General features: G+C 40.2%; 1 protein-coding gene across 1 annotated transcript in view; it reads right to left on the bottom strand.

Moving 5' to 3' along the window:
• Nucleotides 1-19633, bottom strand: part of LOC109917528 (SH3 domain-binding glutamic acid-rich-like protein) — a 45406-nt gene that overhangs the window by 7943 nt on the left and 17830 nt on the right. The window contains exons 2-5 of the mRNA XM_048602776.1: nucleotides 14303-14488; nucleotides 11863-11943; nucleotides 4326-4385; nucleotides 450-539 (exon numbers count right to left, since the gene is read on the bottom strand). Of these exons, the coding sequence (XP_048458733.1) occupies nucleotides 450-539; nucleotides 4326-4385; nucleotides 11863-11943; nucleotides 14303-14488 (417 nt within the window). The remainder of the gene's footprint in view (nucleotides 1-449; nucleotides 540-4325; nucleotides 4386-11862; nucleotides 11944-14302; nucleotides 14489-19633) is intronic.

Raw genomic sequence — 19633 nt, 5'->3', positions numbered from 1 at the left:
GCAGTTATGAAGTATTTAAGTTAAGTATTTAAGTAAATACCTGAGACAGTTTAGGTAACTACATAAAATACCACTAATATTTTGCTCCACTAAATTAAGATATAAATTTGACAATCCAGCATAATGTATTAAATGTATTAATGCAGAACTAATATTTGACAATCCTTCAATCATTTGCTACATCTCCCAAGGAGTTTCATCTCTGCTACTGTCAATTAAGCTGTTAAGATGTATTATTTCTACAAAATGTATGCTTTAAACCTCACATCAAAATGGCAAATTTGAATTTTTAGGTTAAATTCACACTGACCCATTACTGTGCTTGCACTAAATTACTACTTCCATCTCCACATACCATTATAGAAAAGAGGTGTAAAAAAAAGAGCAAGAAAGCATGCACAAAACTTATATCACACACAATAAAAGCAACACAAGCAATGCATAATTACATTTATATCTGTTGACTGTTCAAAATGATTATGCAACATTTCAATATTTTCTTCAGGCTGATCTTCTGCAGCTACAGGCAGCTCATTGCCCTACCAAAGTGAAACATCAAGATGAGGGAAAGCAGTTGCATCATGCAAGTATGTTGTGGACAAGTTTTAGAGGCAGAAAGAATATCGTTGACAGGCAACATTCTTTTCTGTTAACCCAAGCTAAAAAAAGTTAGAGACATAAAAAAAAATGCACTGTGACATAGAAAATACCTGTGATTGGAATTATGTTGGAATTATAAATTGTTGGTGGTAATTACATTAAAAATTATCACAACTTATTTCACATTTCTGTGTGGCTAATGATTTGGTTAAAGCTACTTTTCTTCCGAATTTGAAATGCACATACCTCCTTATTTCTCTAGGATTTTGTTATCCAAGACTAGGTTTGGAGACTGCATTGAAATTACAACCTGGAAACAGGCCAATGGTCTGATTTGCTAATGTTGCTATTTATCTTCTGAGTAAGTAACAGCCTTAATTCTTCTGGTGTGATTTTACACCCATATCCATAAGTTCGGGTTCAAAACAGACTGAGTGGAAGGCAAAGTCAAGAACTGTCACCAGGCTTGGGCTTTTTTTAAAACATTATATATAAAACATTATATACTACAACATGTGGTATTCAGAGAAATCAGCTCTAATCTTACTGTTTACATTATAGAAAGACAATTCCATGAAAGCTATTGCCTAATCTTAATGGATGTATTCTTGATGCTTCTTGAAACCGATTTCTGACATCCACATGGCAAAACTTCAGGCTCCTGTCTAGCTCACCGTATGCTTTCCTCTCTCACTTCTTTAGCCCTACCACACAGTATCTAGTGAGGAGCAGATTTTTACTATCACAAGGTTGTTTCAGGGGCCTAAAGCCCTGGCACAACACATTCTTTGTGGTACTGTTTCCAAATTCCCATTTACCATCTCCACATCTATCCAATGAACTTGTTCCTTTGCCTTCCTGTCCTAAAGTTGAGTGTCCACAGCCTCAAACTCATATGTAAAAAGATTTTCATGCCTCTTTCCCACATCTTCGACATTTAATCTTCATCTCCATATACATTCCCATTAATTCATCAGTTGAAGCTGTAGATTTCTACCTACTCTATTCCTACATAATTTTACACATACCCGCATCAACTTACCCTTTAGTCATCTCTGTTGTATGATAAAGGAAAATCTGTTGGTAGAATTATGGGATCTTGTAGCATAGAAGCACTGAGTATATTGTGGATATGTCATTCTTTTGAAAGAACCATGAAATTACTAATTCATCCATTCTTCCCCCCAGATTTGCATGATTTCCTATTTAAGTATACACCCTATGCTCTTCTGAAAGGTATGACTGAACTTGCTTCCAATAAACTTTTATGCGCATTCCAGATCATAACTTGATGTGAAAATAAACAAACATTGACGAAATGGGAATTTTATGTTTCACCAACTATGTTAAAATTCATATCCTCTAGTTAGCAACCCACTGACAATGGAAACAATTTCTTCTTTAGGAGTTTGAATAGATCCTCTGCTCCATGTGCAACCTCAGCTGCTCCATTCTCTCCATGTAACTGAAGTCCCACATTTTGATATATATTCACTGCAGTCTTTGCAAGTTCTTGACAGGTTTCTGAAAATTACTGGATATATGGATATAATGCCAGTTGAGAGCCAGTGATTTATGACAAGGGTGAGCATAACTTCCTTTCTTTTGTACCCCATCTCTTTTTACAATGCAGAAGATCAGAGTGACCAACTCTTAAATATCTCACATTTTTTAAAATAGTGTATCAGCTTGCTCGGTCACCTTAAACATTGGTGTATTGGTCTCAATGCTCCTATAAACCCTTTGAATGTAGATACTTAATTAATATTCCCTGCACATTCTTCCAACAATCCTTTCCCATTCCTCAGCATTAAATTTCATTGCCATTTCTGTCCATCTCGCCAGTTTATGTCCTCCTGAAGTTGGTTACTGTTCTCTTCATTTTCTTTTTAAAACCACATTTGGAATAGGAATTAAAGCAATTTTATTGTAGAGAAAATCATCTTAATATTTGTTTGCTTGCACATATCCCAATTGCATTAGTATTTAATTCAACAGTCCTGAACTACTCTAGATCTCAGCAGGCCTGATCAGTACCAACTTTTGCAACCTACTTTCACTATCATAGAATGGTTACAGCATAGGAGGGGGCTATTTGATCCGTCACGTATGTCCTAGAACTCTGCAAGAGCAACTCGGCGTAATCCTCACCATTTCCCTGAAAACTGTTTAGACCTTAGAAAATTATCCAAATGTCTTTTGAAAGTCTCCAATATCCTCTCAGGCAGTGTTCTAGGTCCTGACCACTTGCTGCAAACCACCAAACTGCTCCGTGTTATCCATGGACAGGTTCTATATCCCTGTAACATCTCGTTTTCCACCAATGCCTTCACATCCTTCCTACAATCCCACTTGCAAGCATTTGGCCCATATCCCTCTAAACCCTTCCTATTCATATACCCATCCAAATGTCTTTTAAATGCTGTTATTGGACCAGCCTCCTCCGCTTCGTCTGCCAACTCATTCCACACACGCACCATCCTTTGCGTGAAAAAGTTGTCTCTAAGGCCCTTTTTAAATCCTTCTCCTCTCACCATAAATCTATGCCTTCCAGTTTTGGACTCTGCTACCCTGGGGAAAAGACCTTGGCTATTCACCCTATCTGTGCCCCTCATGATCCTATAAACTTCTAGATGATCACCCCTCAGCCTAAGACGCTCCGGGGAAAATAGCCCCAGCCTATTCAGCCTCTTCCCATAGCTCAAACCCTCCAACCTTGGCATCTTTTCTGAACCCTTTCAAGTTTCACAACCTCCTTCCTAAAGGGGGCAAACAAGAATTGAACACAGTATTACAAAAATGTGGCCCAATCTTGTCTGAAAATTTTATTGCTATTCTCTCTGAAGATTGTCTCCACATTTAGTGCTATCAAATTTTGTCCCATAGACTCAAGTTAAAATCATTAATATGCATCAAAAAAAAACTATGCCGGGTTCCTAACATGGATCCTTAGGGAACCACTGTATGCTTTGTTCCAGTATAAAAAGCAACTATTCAATATTCTGTTTCCTGTCACTCACCCATTGACGCATCCATGCTATTATCTTTATACGCCATGGAGTCTTGACAAGTCTGCGATAAGGAACACGTGCACTATTTCATCTGCAATAATTGCATTAATACTCTGTTGCCTATAAAGACTCAGTTTAAATACAATTTGCCCTTGACAAGATTAATTTTGTCTTTCCTCATCAAAGTGACTTAATTTTGTCCTAGATTAGCAAAAAAAAAGTGTTCACACCACTATGGTTAAACTGGTTGCTATGTAGTTGCTGATCTTATCTTTACACAGTTCTTTGCGCAATTGCATTCACAATTCTACATCCTCTTGCACCATTACTGAACCTAAACTGACTAAATTACAAAGTAACATGTCTCCTCTATACTGCTATAAAACATGGCTATAAATATGATCATCGTGAGAAAAATCAAAACTTGTAAAACTGCAAACTGTCAGGCTGCACACTGTTACATTTGGATAAGGTCAGCTTCAAACAACTAAATTAAGAGAGTTACAATTGTGAAACACACCCCAAACTGATTCAGGTTCTGTCCAATTGATATGTGCCAATAAAGTAGTGATTATGCAGCTCCAAGCAGCGGTCTAATCAACAATCCACAGGGCATGCTTCAAAAACACCAAACAAAAACATCAGTTGAATGGGTTAGTTCAGATTATGAGGTAGAGGAGGACAAGAGGGGAAAAACAAACAAAGCTTAGTTACATCTGCTTTATCATTTTCTGGAACTTCACCATTCTGGATGATTGCAGCTTGATGTGCTTCCTGAAGCAGAGCAAAACCAAAAAAAGAGGAAACACAGAATTGCATATAATTAATAAACATGAGGAAATGATTTCAACAAATTCACCACTTCAGATTCAGTGCAATAAAAATGACAAAATTGATATTCACTCAGTTTGAGCATTGGTCATCATCCAGTAAAAGTGTAAGTCTTCATACAGTTCAAAAACCAGATATTGAATTTTCACTGCAACTTTTAAATTCTTCATGTGCTTAAACCTATCACAATACTTCCAATACACTGTATCTGAAATAGTATAATGTGCAAAGAAAACATGAAAGCAAAGATAATCTACATTAGGGAAGTCATTTATCCAGCTGACACTCCAAAAGAAAAATAGCATTTTTACATCTACAATTAACAGGAATTTACAGAGGTTAAAATACAGAATGTGAAGGATTATTTCCAATCTCAAACATAGGGGCACAGATAAGTGGCAGATTATTTAAGACTAAAAATGAGAAATTGCCTCGCTCAAAGTTGTGAATCTTTGGAATTCTGTACCCAAAGGCTTACAGATGTTCTATCAATGATAGAATTCTATCATTGAGATAGACAGGTTATTGGACTCAGGGGATTAAAGGATGTAGGAAGTGGGTGAGAAAGTGGAGTTGAAGTGCTTTGATCATATTGAGATGGAGCAGCTCAACAGGTTATATCATCTGCTCAGTCCTACTTTGTGTTCTTTTATGAATTCCAATGACATTTTGATCTGAATTAATTGTTCAACCTCATTCTGATTATTACATACAAAATAACCAATTAAAATAGCACGCATGCGGAACCTGCTATGGAGGTGGTACAGGACACATTTCTGAAAATTAGTCTCATTGGTATATTACATAAATGACACGAAAGTTTTTATTTTTTCCTGCTACCAAGTGAACTGTATGGAGCATTGCAATTCTCAGTTTAGTGCCATTATGGTTGCTGGTCCAGTGTTTGAACTGGCACTTTGTTGGCAACTCCACTCAGACAGGTCATAAAAATGACTGGTATTTTAAATGGAAATCAATTATACTGGTGCAGAAGATGATTCTCTTCAAGGCTGGGCCTAAGGCCAAGATAGAAAAAGCATACTGCTGCATCCAACTAATCCTGTACTCAAGTGGAAGTAATGATGCTGAGACCACATTCCCTAAAATAAAATAATCATCATAGGCAAACAAGAAGGAAACACATCTGCTGGTTGCACATGCATCTGTCCATGGCAGCATCAGTAAGAATGTTTCCACAAGGACTGTGATCAAAGTCCCGCCTTCATATTGAGAATAACCTCCATCATGTTGCAATGGCACTATCACACCATGCTAAATGGGACATACTTCAAACTGATCTAGCATCTCAAGACTGGGCATCCACAAGGCACTGTACTGTCAACAGCAGCAAAACTGCATTCCAGCACAATCTGCAGATTCATGGCTTGGCATATCCCCCATTCAACCACTACCATCAAGCCTGGGGATCAACCCTGGTTCAGTGGAGGGGGAGGGACATGCCAGCAGCACCAGGCATACCTAAAAATGAGGTATAATCCTGGTCAAGCTACCAAATAGGACTACTTGCGCACCAAGCAGCATAAGAAGCCATTGACAGACAGAGCTAAGCGATCCCATAATCAAAGGATCAAACCTAAGTTCTGCATCCTACTACATTCAGTCTTGAATAATGGTGGACAATTCAACAACTTACTGGAGGAGGAGTAAAATAATTAATGATGGAAGAGACTAACATATCAGTGCAAAAGTTAAGGCTGTAACATTTGCAGCCATCTTCAGTTAGAAGTGCCACGTGGATGATCCAACTCTGCCTCCTCCACTGGTCCCCAGCATCAGTTTTCAGTGAATTCGATTCACTCCACCTGACATCAAGAAATAGTTGAAGGCACTGTACAATGCAAAAGCTATGAGCCATGACAACATACTGGCAATAGTACAGAAGACTTGTGCTCCAGAACTTGCCGTTCCCCTAGCCAAGCTTTTCCTGTACAGTTACAGCACCGGCGTCTACCTGACAATGTGGAAAATTGCCCAGGTATGTCTTGTACACAAAAAACAGGATAAATCTAATCCAGTGAATTATCATCCCATCAGTCTACTCTCAATTATTGGTAAAGCGATGGAAAGTGTCATCAGCGTTATCAAGCAGCACTGACTCAGCAACCACCTGCTGACTTATGCCCAGTTTGTGTCCTGCAATGGCCACTCAGCTCCTGATCAATTCACAGCTTTAATCCAAATATGAACAAAAGAGCTGAATTCCAGAGGCAAGGAGAGAGTGACACCCATTGACATCAAGGCAACAGTTGACCAAACGTGGCAACAAGAATCCCTATCAAGACTGGAAACAATGGGTATCAGGAGGCTGCTGGTTGGAGTCAATTCTGGCACACAGGAAGATGGCTGTGGTTGTTGGAGGTCAGTCACCTCAGCTCCAGGACATCGCTGCAGGAGTTCCTCAGGAGGAGGGTCTCAGGCCCAAACATCTTCAGCTGTTTCATTAAATGACCTTCCCTCCATAAGGTCAGAAGTGAATAGTACAGGATAGTACAGAATAGCCTTGGTCCCATGTACTCCAGTACAGAAGTACAGTGAAAAGTTTTAATAATGGCTGCATTTAATGGCCCTATCTTAGGTACAAGTACCTAGGTACAAATCTTAGAGTAAAAATGAACTGTTGTTACAAAGTACAAAATAATATAGATTACCATGAAACAGTGAAAAAGTCCAGAATGATAATAAGTGACCATAAGTACTCGAGTTGCATTCCATGCCTGCAGGCCCTAGAGCACAAGGTCATGCTGCCTCCATGCAGGACACCTAGGGAGATGTCCAGCACTATTTGCGAGTCCTCAGATACTGTCAGTTCATGTTCAAATGCAACAAGATCTAGACAATGTCCAGTCTTCGGCTGACAAATGGCAAGTAATATTCAAGCCATACAAATGCCAAGAAGTGACCATCTCCAATAAAAAATGATCTAACCACCGCCCCTTGACTTTCAATGGTGTTACCATCACTGAATTACTCACAATTAACATCCTACAAGTTACCATTGACCAGAAACCCAAATAAATACAAACAGTGACTACAAGAGCAGGTCAGAGGCTAGTAACAGTGCAGCGAATAACTCACCTCCTGACTCAAGGCTTGTCCATCATCTACAAGCCACAAGTCAGGTGTGTGATGGAATACTCCTCACTTGCCTGATGGGTGCAGCTCCAACAGCACAAGAAGCTTCCCACCATCCAGGACAAAGCAGGCTGCAAGATTGGCACCATATCCACAAACAGCCATTCCCTCCACTACAAACACGAAGTAGCAGCAGTATATACCATCTGTACAACGCTCTGCAGAAATTTACCAAAGATTCTTAGACAGCACTATCCAAACCCAGGACAGCTTCCTTCTACGAGGACAACGGCAGCAGATACATTAAGAACACCATGACTTACATGATCCCCTCCAAGCCACTCACCATCCTCACTGTCACTGGGTCAAAATCCTGAAATTACCTCCCTAAGGGCATTGTGGATCAACTTACAGCACACTAATTTTTCAGCTGTATCAAACTGGACTACGACCACTCTTGATTTCCACCCCACCAAAACCTTTGTTTGTTTGTAGGATCTGTGCATCATAGTTAAGCCAGCATTTAATTGCCCATCCCTAATTACCTGGAGAAGGTGGCAGTGAACAGCTTTCTTGAACCACTGCAGCCCTGGGAATCGAGAGATACCCACAGTAGTGTTAGGAGGGGAGTTCCAGGACTTGAAATATTTCAAGAAATTTACTTCAAGACAATATTTTCCTTCATATTCTAAGATGCAGTCCATTGTGCAGCTTCCCACCTGAATGTTCATAGAGTCATACAGCGCAGAAATAGACCCTTCAGTCCAACTCCTCCGCATCCAGACATCCTGATCTGACCTAGTCCCACTTGCCAGCATTTGGCCCTTATCCCTCTAAACCCTTCCTATTCATATATCCATCCAGATGCCTTTTAAATGTTGTAATTGTACCTGCTTTCACCACTTCCTCTGGCAGCTTGTTCCATATGTGCACCACCCTCTGCATGAGCAAATTAACCCTCAGGTCCCTTTTAAATCTTTCCCCTCTCATTTTAAACCTACGCCCTCTAGTTTTGGATTCCTCCTCCCTAAGAAAAAGACCTTGGCTATTTACCTCATCCATGCCCCTCATGATCTTCTAAACCTTTATAAGACCACCCCTCAGCCTCTGACGCTCCAGGGCAAAAAGCCCCAGTTTATTCAGTCTTTCCCTGAAACTCAAACCCTGGCAACATCCTTATAAATCTTTTCTGCACCCTCTCAAGTTTATCAACATTCTTCCAATAGAGGGGTGACCAGAATTGTACACAGTATTCTAAAAGTGGCTTAACCAATGTCCTGTACAGCAGCAACATGACATCCCAACTGCTATACTCTGCACTGATCAATAAAAGTGTGCCAGTCGTCTTCACCACCCTGTCTACCTGTGACTCCACTTTCAAAGAACAATGTACCTGCACCCCTAAGTCTCTTTGTTCTGCAACACTCCCCAGGGCCCTACCGTTAACTGTATAAATCCTACCCTGGTTTGCTTTACCAATATACAACACCTCATATTTATCTAAATTAAACTCCATCTGCCACTCCTCAGCCCACTGGCCCATCTGATCAAGGTCCTGTGGTACCCTGAGATAATCTTTTTCACTGTCCACTACACCACCTACTTTGGTGTCATCTGCCTCCTTTATTCACATCCTAATCATTTAAAGAAGTGACAAAACACAGTGGACCCAACACCAATTCTTGTAGCATGCTACTGGTCACAGGCCTCCAGTCCAAAAAAAACGACCCTCCACATCCCCAGCGTTCAAGCCAATTTTATATCCAGTTGTCGAGCTCCCCCTGGATCCCATGTAATCTAAACTTACTAACCAGTCCACCATGTGGAACCTTGTTGAACACTTTGTTGAAGTCCATACAGACAACGTCTACCACTCTGCCTTCATCATTCTTCTTTGTAAGAGTTTTTTGAAGAGCAATCAAGTTAGTGAGAAACGATTTCCCATGCACAAAACCATGTTGACCATCCCTAATCGGTCCTTGCGTTTCCAAATGCTTGTAAACTCTGTCCCTCCAGCAACTTACCCACCACTGACATAAGGCTCACCAGTCTAAAGTTCCCCGGTTTTCCTTACAGCCTTTCTTAAATAACGGCACCACATTCGTCAACCTCCAGGATTCCAGCAAATCACACATGACAAATATCTTAGCAAGGGGCCCAGAAATCTCTTCTCTAGTTTTCCACAAAGTTCTGGAAACCACACTCAAATTTCAATTTGACTCCTCCTGGTCCAAAGTGAGGCAATGACCAGCTCAAATGGACATCAAAACTTGACCAACAACGCAATCAACATTGTTCAGTAATGAACATCAACAACTCTCAGACAATTAACAATCACAACTGAACTGGACCAGTCACATCAACAATCTACAAGAGTCAGGCAGAAATTGGCTATTTTGTATCCTGACCCCGAAAGGTTTTGCCACTGCCAGAGAGTCAGACAGCTTTGGTCAAACTTGACCATGATAACCAGGTTTCCTAAACTAAACTAGTCCCATTTGCCAGTGTTTGGTCCGTATCCCTCCAAATCTTTCCTATTCATGTACCCATCCAAATATCTTTTAAATGTTGTAATTGTACCTACCCCTAACACCTCCTCTGGCAGTTCATTCCGCATATGCACCACCCTCAGCTCCCTTTTAAATCTTTCCCACTCACCTTAAACCTATGCCTTCTAGTTTGGTTCAGCTCAAGTCACAATGGTGATGAAACATTAACCATTCATCTGATGAATGCAGCCTCAACAGCACACACAGAATTTAGTACAGAGAGGACAGGCTGGTCTGTCTTTCTACGATTGGATTCAATATTGTCTCCTCCCTCTTGTCTTTGACACGTTGCAGTTGCAACATTCACAAGCTAGAGGATATGATACATTGCCTGAACACAATCACTGGTTGAGAATACCAGCATTGCATAAATCTAATCCATACGTAAATTACACCATTCATCTAGTTGAATCAACATCCTAGAAATTCCTACACCATGCACTTGTGGGAACAACTCTGCATCTCTCACATCATGACTAACTCACCTCCTGGACTCCCAAAGCCTGTCCACCATCTACAAGGCACAAGTCAGGAGTATTATGGAATACCCACCACTTGCCTGGATGGGTGCAGGAACAACATTCAAGAAGCCTGACACCATCCTGGGCAAAGTAGCCCAATGATTGGCACCATATCCACAAAGATCCACTTGCTCTACCACCAATGCTCAGTAGCAGCAGTGTGTACCATCTACAAGACGAACTGCAGAAATTCACCAAAGGTCCTCGGATAGTTCCTTCCAAACTCATGACCACTTCCATCTAAAAGGACAAGGGCAGCAGATACATGGGAATACTACCGTCTGCAAGTCCCCCTCCAAGCCATTCGTTAGCCTGACCTGGAATTACATTGTCACTGGGTCAAAATCTTGAAATTCCCTCCCTAACAGCATTGCAGGTCAACTTGCAGCAAATGGACTGCAGTGGTTCAAGTAGGCAGCTCACTGCCACATTCTCAAGGTCATCCAGGGACAAGCAATAAATGCTGGCCAATAAGTGATGACCACATCCCACAAGTGAATAAATAAATCATCTATACACTCCCCTCAAAATCACACGCAATCCCGACTTAGAACTATGTTGTTGTTTCTTAACCATCGCTGGGTCAAAGTCCTGAAATTCCCTCCCCAACACCTCTTTGGGTGTGTGTCTCTACACCACATGGACTACGGCAGATCAGGAAAACAGCTCACTACCACTATCATCTCAAACAGGATTTAGGATGGGCATATAAATGCTGACTTAGGCAGAAATGTCCACATTCCATGAAGTTGTATTGTGTAATTCCTTTCTGACTGACAGAAAAAAAGTAATTGATTGAAATAGTACACGTGGATAAAAGACAACACCAGCAAGGCAACTGAACATCACCATCAAATGTAGTCTTGGTGACATTTTCCACATCTGGGAAGTGAACAAAAAAATAAAGAAAGCCATTCCTGTTCCTAAAGACCTTTGGTTAGCACGAGGCACTTATTTTTATCTTCTATAGAGTTCGACATACTAAGTATTTGGCAGAGTATTCAACTTCACAATAGCCCAAGAAAGGTTCGCAGAGAGATTTCTTCACATCAGTCAGTTTATTTATACTGATAAATCTCAAGGTTCAAGGACTTGTCCTAGGCCACTATTCTCCTCAATCCCTGAAGACTGTTTGAATTAAGGTAAACATTATTAACAATAAGTTGTACATTCATTTCCACACAGTTTTATGACATTAAGTAGGCATTTTTTTTTAAAAAAGTTGAGTGCAATTCAGTGTATAGTATGAGGGTTTACCTTTGAACCAGGAGGAGGATCCAGACCAAGAAATGCATAAACTCCATTGTCTTCCTTGGCATTGAAGAAAGCTTCGAAGTCCTACAGTATCAAAATGATCAATGGCTTAGAAATTTGTGATGTGTTTGTAACGCATCAACAATGCTCCTTTTAAATACTATTGGAAATATCAACACAACATCATTACAATAAGACCTGATGTGCAAGTCCCAGGATGAGTTATAAGCAGGGACTCCCTTGTCAGCCTTCCACAAGGACCATTTCCTCCTGACACACTGGTCCACTGCTCCTTCACTCCCAACAAGTCCCCACAGCCCCACCGTACCTTGCCCTGCAATCAAAGAAGGTATAGCAATTGCCCATTTACTTCCTCCCTCCCCCCTATCCAAAGGTATCAAACACACCTTCCAGGTGAAGCAGTGCTTTACCCGCACTTCACTGAAATCTAGTCTACAGTATTTGCTACTCATAGTGTGGCCTCCTCTACGTTGGGGAAACAACGCGCAGACTGGGTGACCACTTTGCAGTACACCTACATTCTGTCCACAAAAAAGACCCTAAGCTTCCAGTTGGCTGCCACCTCAACACCACCTTGTTCCCTAGCCAGCATCTGTGTCTCAGGCTTGCTACAGTGCTCCAGCAAAGCTCAGTGCATGCTGGAAGGACAGCACCTCATTTTCTGCTGGGGAACTTTGCGGCCTTCTGGACTTGAAGTGGAGTTCAACAATGTTAGGGCTTGAACACCTTTGCCCATGCTTACGCCCACCCCAACATACCAGGTCTTGTCTTCACATGGGCTGCTACCATGCACTACCCATTGTAAGTCACTAATAGACCCCTTTGGCAGCTTTTCATTCCCAAACTGACCTTTAACCACTCTTTTGTCTAACTTTTTCTGTCTCTTTGGGCTCCACCTCCATGTATCGTTTACAACCCCGTTCCCATCTTCTTCATAAAAACCATCCTTTTCCTAGCTACTATCAGCTCTGAAGCAGGAAGGGTAACTGGATCTGAAACATTAACTCTGTTTTCTCTCCAAAAGATGCCGACAGACCTGCTGAGATTTTCCAGCAATTTCTGGTTTTGATCTAGGGACATGGGTTCAAATTCCAACATGGCACATGAATTTGAATTCAATTAAAAAGCCTGCAAGCTAGCCTATTTGTGACCATGTACCACTGTTGATTGACATAAAAACACAAATGTCTTTTAGGGATGGAAATATGCCATCATTACATGGTTTCGCCTACACATGACTCCAGACCCACAGCAATATGGGTGACTCTTAAAGGATGGGTAACAAATGCTGGCCTAGCCAGCTATCCCAAGTCCCATATTAAAAGAAAGTGGAAAACCAGAAAATCATACTGCTTTATTCGTTTAATCTTAACCTTTTGTTCAATTTGTTTTTCTACAGAATATTGCCCAATTTCATGTAACCAGATGAAAACTGCCAAAAAACAGCAAATGGCATAAAATGCCATATCTTTGAAAGGCTGGCTTAGACCTGGATGTTTCGGGGGTGATCCATGGAATAAGTTTTAATGTTGGACTTGCCAAGGGAGACGCAATACTTGAAATGACTATTCTTTTACCCAACTTAGTAACGAGGACTGCCTCTCATAACGACAAGACGACCGGGCTGCAGTTTCCATTTTTAGGTATTTTTTCAGGAAATTTCCACCCAGTTGTAACTATCACGCTTCAACACTAAACATTCAATGTATAAAATGAATAAATTTAAGCAGTAATATAGCATTACAATTGTGCTTCTTACAAATGAGAGGTATGCAATAATAACATCATAACACCACTAAAACTCATCACAGACTACTCTTGCATTATAGAGCGATGACTGGCAGGGAGTTTAACCTGAGGATCATCAGAAAAAACAGAGAAGGCAAGGTCCTCACATGGTGACTTCAGCCAGAACAAGATATGAACCTGAGCTGTCAGTGTCATCGCATTGCAAACCAGCCAACTGAACAAACTGACATCCCACAGAGATTTTACAATTATAAAGCGAACAGATCACACTATTCTTATTTGGAGTCAAGGCATTAAAAATTAACAAAGACACACAACAGACTCCTACACACCATCACTTCATTCACGTCAAATGCACTCGCAGGGTGCTATCAGTTATCTTTTCAGTTAGTTATCAAGATAGCTGAAGAAAAGGACAGGCCACAAGCAGAGGTCCAGGAATGGTGTGCTTTATGGCATCAATTTGCCCCTCTTGAGCAGTGAAGACATGGTTTATATAGTTTGTACAATGAGATTCAATAAAGATGCAAGCAAAGGTAGTTTAATAACTTGGCTCAGGGATAAATGTAAACGAAAAGGCATCACATTTAAGAGATGAGGGTGGAAGAACAAACTCCTAAGAATTTAAAACAGAGGAAGTAAAGAAAACTAAATAAAAAAAAAAACCACTTACCCCACAATACAGTTCATCGTTGAAAATTTGTGGAGGGAGGGGAATGCCATTTTGTGGGCGTTTTTCTCCTGGAACATTTTCCCGCATCCATTTTCTGTTATCTTCATTTGCTGCTATATCCAGTTCTTTAAAATCAATTTTGTTGGCTTCTAGAAAACCCAGAACATCCTGTTGTTTTTTCTTGATCTGTGAACAAGATCACTGTTGAGTTGTGCACGTAAGCCCAAGTGAGGCAATAAATAAAGCAGAGGAAGAACAGGTCACACAGTCCTTTTGTAATTTCAAATACTAATCTCTGCAAGTACTTACAATGTAAACACAAGGATTCTATGAACAGTTTATGACTGGATCGCCACTCCTTCTCTAAGCACAGTTAAGAATTTACAAAATGTTCATGTAGATGGTAAATGAGGCAGCATTAAAAAGGACAGTAGATGCATATTTCAAATTACCTAAAATGCTCGGTTTGGTAGTTGCCAAGGGGATGGGGTATTGGATTTTTCCTGCAAGTAAACCTATTATTATCAGGTCTGCCTTCCAGTCAGATGGAAAGCATTCCAAATTAAGGAGCTTCAGCTAAGGAGCCTTTACAAAGCAAAAAAGGACCAGGAAAGAGACAGCAAGTTGATTATTGTCTGCCTGAGTTAGACAAGTGAGGAGCTAAGGAGCCCCAAAATGTCCGAACGGAAATTTTCTTTTTCCTCGATTTGTATCAGTTACAGTATTGTACTTAAATCTCCCAAACCTGGGCCAAACCCTAAATTAATAATTTCCAGACCACTTCACGTCCAGTAGCAGACTTCAAGCGTGCTGATCCAAACAAACGTCACATTCTATAAACAACACAAGCTCTGATCAGATAATCTGAACAGAAACTATTGCCAGTGGAATCAAGGTCAGGTGCTAGGAATTATACATCATTTTATATTCCTGCAATGATCTGATACATTGAAGATCAAAGAAAATATTATCAAAACTTTAGCATGGTAGGAAGATGGGTAGTTAAAAAAAGGAAAAAAAAAAATTGTAAATTAATTGTATCAGAGAGACTAAGAAAAAATATAAAATCAACAGTTAAAAATAATAGATACAAAATGGCAATAAATAAGATTTCCAAAGTGGCTCAAACACAAATGGTCACTATTATACAGTAACTTTACAAGGGTTGGGACAATGGAAGAGAGATGAAGTTGTTTATTGTCTGATTTAAGTAGTATGAATTCACAATGCAGATAGCAAATAATTTTGGTCACTATTGTACATTTCAGGAAAAGGGACCGTCGGTTGGAGACACTGGGTACTGCAAAGGCTATGGGTCCTAACAACATTCCAGTAATAGTATTAAAGACTTGTGCTTCAGAACTTGCCACTCTCCTAGGCAAGCTCTTTAGCACAGCTACAACACTGATATCTTACAAAATGGAACATTGCCCAAATATGTCCTATACACACAAAGCAGGACTAATCCAACCCGGCCAAATACTGCCCCATTAGTCTACGCTCAATCATCAGTAAAAATAATGGAGGGTGTCATCAACAGTGCTACATTTGCTCAGCAATAACCTGCTCAGTGACGCCCTGTTTGGATTCTACCAGGGCCACTCAGCTCCTGACTTCAATACAGACTTGGTTCAACATCAACCAACGAGTTGAATTACAGAGGGGAGGAGAGACATCAAGGCCACATTCGACTGAGTGTGAAATCAAGGACTCCTAGCAAAACTGAAATCAATGAGTGAGTATCAGGGGCAGACTCTCCACTGGTTGGAGTCATACCTGGCACATAGGAAGGTGTTTGTGGTTGTTGAAGGTCAGTCATCTCAGCTCCAGGGCAACTCTACAAGAGTTCCTCAAGGGAGTGTCCTAGGTCCAACCATCTCCTGTTCTTCAGTGATATTTCCCCATCATAAAAGTCAGAAGTAGGGATGTTTGCCGATGATTACACAATGTTCAGCACCATTCATGATTCCTCAGATACCGAAGCAGTCCATGTTCAAATACAAACAAGATCTGGACAATACCCAGGCTTGAGCTGACAAGTGACAAGTAACATTCACACTACACAAATGCCAGGCAACGACCATCACCAACAAGAGCCAAATCTGACCACTGCCCCTCGACATTCAATGGTGTTACCATCATCGAATACCACTACTAACATTATTCTTAGAGTTACTTTTGGCCAGAAACTTAACTGGACTTGCCACATAAACACAGTGGCTACAACAGCAGGTCAGTGGCTCGGAGTTCTGTGACGAATTCACGTCCTGACTCCCCAAAACCTGTCCACCATCTACAAAGGTACAAGTCAGGAGTGTGATGAAACACTCCCTGCTTGGCTAGATGGGTGCAGCCACAAACAACACTCAAGAAACTTGACACTATCCAGGACAACGCAGCCCAATGATTGGTACCACATTCACAAAGATCCACTCCCCCCAACCACTGATGCTCAGTAGCAGCAGTGTAAACCATTTACAAGATGAACTACAGAAATTCACCAAAAATCCTCAGATAGCTCCTTCCAAACCCATGACCACTTCCATCTAAAAAGGACACACCATGGAAATATCACACCTGCAAGTTTCCCTCGAAGTCAATCATCATGCTGACTTGGACATATACCACTGTTCCTTCAGTGTCGTTAGGTCAAAATCATGGAATTCACTCCCTAATGGCATTGTGGGTCTACCTGCAGCAAATGGACTGCAGTGGTTCAAGAAGGCAGCTCACCACCATCTTCAAGGGCAACTAAAGACGGACAATAAACGCGCGGCGTGGCTGTCACTGGCAGGTCAAAGAATGAATACTAGTAAATCATGGGCAAAGACAGAAAATCTTTTATGATAACCTCATGTGTAAACTGAACTGTCCTTTTTAATACAGTTATTAGCAACTTCTCATAACATTTTAGTTTAAAAGGACTTTTGAAACTTGAGTGGAGCCTTCATCATGTAACTATTTAGAAGGCCACTGTTTTACACCAATATAGTAAGCAAAATTCCATTTCAACTACAACGATTTCTAATTTTAAAAGTGTTCGGGGATAAAATTATGATATTTATAATTTGACCCAAGACGTGAAATTCCTGTTTGATAACCACCTTGCTCGAACATGTATTTTTATAGATGAAAAGTGAAACAGGCAGTTTTGGTCACCATCACCAACATAAAGATTAAGAAATCTAAGTAAAAGTCAGTGTTGATCATATTCTCATCTGTGAATCAAGATATGAACTAATGATGAGAAAAATGTGCAATGTCACTGCAGTTTTTGCATGCAATACTGAGGGCTGTTATCTAATCACCTCACCTTCAGCAAAATAAAGATTCACACAGTTCAATAGAGAAGCAGAGAGCTTTCATTATGTCCTTTTTGATATACTTCCCTTAATCAACAGGGAACAGCTGATCATTCATCTCAGTGCTGTTTGTACAACCTTACCGCACGCAAAGTAGCTGCATTTACCAAGACAACATTCAGGATTTAAAATTAATTTATTACAAGCAATTCACTTAGGAAAGGTTACTAACATGGGATAAGGCACGGCAACCTTTTCAACTGTCCAGCTTGTTAATAACCTTGATGGCATGCCATCTGCAATAAATTTATGCATAGCACTCACTAGAACTATCAATAGCTAACATAAATGCAGTTTTAGGATCAAATCTCAAAAACTGAGTCTTAATGAATTGGAGTTTCTGTAATATCAGAGTTTTAATGCAAAAAAAGTGAAAACTAACCAATTCACAATTTCATCTCAACATCCCCACCATGGTCATGACATTTTACGTTTTTACTCAACGTTCTTCAACGCACCTCCACATATTTTTAAAACACAGTCTTAAAGATTAACAATGATTCACTAATTCTATATACATTATAAACTGAGGTGTTCTAAACTCAGTTCCCAAACTGGGATGGGCAGGACAGTTTAACTTTGCACACTGGTAATTTGGGTTTACTGGATTTAATAAGGTCACGCAAAAAAAAAAATCTAATTACATGCTCTTGGAATAAACCCAGTCATACTTAGTCATGGTAGACTGCTCTACATTTGCCATCTAATAAATCTTAAACTCTTCACTATTAATTTTTTTACACCTTCAATTTTCTTGGAGCTAAAATTACATTGATTTGCATATTACAGCTATTAAAAAGAGAATCAATTGGCAAATGGAATCCTACTTCATTTTAATTCAGTTCAGAAAAAGCAGATACAGCTGTATCTATGACACAAGAATGCAAGCCCGCTTCTCTCCCTGTAAAGATGGAGCAGATCTACAGCCATCACCAATTGACCTCCTCCCCCTCCCCCACAGCACTGACTGAAACATGAGATTGCCATAATCTGTTCATATGGTTTCTCGGCCTGGACTTTTTGTAGAGTACTTATACATCGATCAGGTACTACATTAGCAAAGAATTAGCAAAGAGGTGAAGGAGTAGCATTAATATCACTGGACTATTGATCAGAGGCCTAAGCTAATGTTTTGGGGATTTAAATCCCATCATAGCAACTAGTGGAATTTGAGTTGAATTGATAAAAGAACCAAACAAAACACTGATGATTGTGCTAAGACTTATCTAGTTCACTTGTGCCCTTTAGGAAAGGAAATATACTTTCTGTGCCTGATCTGGCCTGTAACATGTAACTCCAGGCCACCGGCAGTGTATTTGACTCTTAAATGACCTGTGAAATGGCCTGTTGTATTAAACCTATGACAAAGTCAGTGCTGGTCATATGGACTGCAGCAGTTTATAAAAGCAGCTCACTGTAACCTCCAGCCAATAATGTCTACATCCCATGAATAAATAACTTAAAAAATATACATTGTTAGTCCCATGTGCACTGCTCATGTTATCAAGGTATAGTTTGTGTTAATGTTGTAACAAAGGCTCATACAGTTTTGGAAGTTTTGCTGCACAGAAATATTTATCTTGTACAAGATACTAAGCTTTAACAATGTATGAAGAAGCAACAGTTAAAAAAGCTAATTGTTGTTTCTTCACTCTAAATTGACCTGGATTGAAATGAGACTCTCTACCTTTCAGTCAGACAATGGCAGCACATTTTATTCTGCACAAAATCTATTCCAGTGGTGTCAGCCCTTAATGGATGCTACATAAAGTAATGATACAAACAGGCTAATCAGAGCTTAGCTGAAGCTCTGCCCATTCTGACGTACCTGGTGCAGCATCAGGCAATCCAGAAGTTTGAGCTGACAACATGGGCTTTGGCATGGTCTCTCAATGGGGACAGACTTGGATTTTTGCTGGGAGCAGTATTTATGCCAACAAATTAATGCAACATGTATGTAGTTGCCAAG

Source organism: Rhincodon typus, chromosome 11 (assembly GCF_021869965.1).
Source record: "Rhincodon typus isolate 14 chromosome 11, sRhiTyp1.1, whole genome shotgun sequence".
In the NCBI taxonomy this organism is placed as follows: domain Eukaryota; kingdom Metazoa; phylum Chordata; class Chondrichthyes; order Orectolobiformes; family Rhincodontidae; genus Rhincodon; species Rhincodon typus.
The sequence above is the reverse complement of the archived record's forward strand: the minus strand, read 5'-3'. Positions and strand labels throughout refer to the sequence as shown.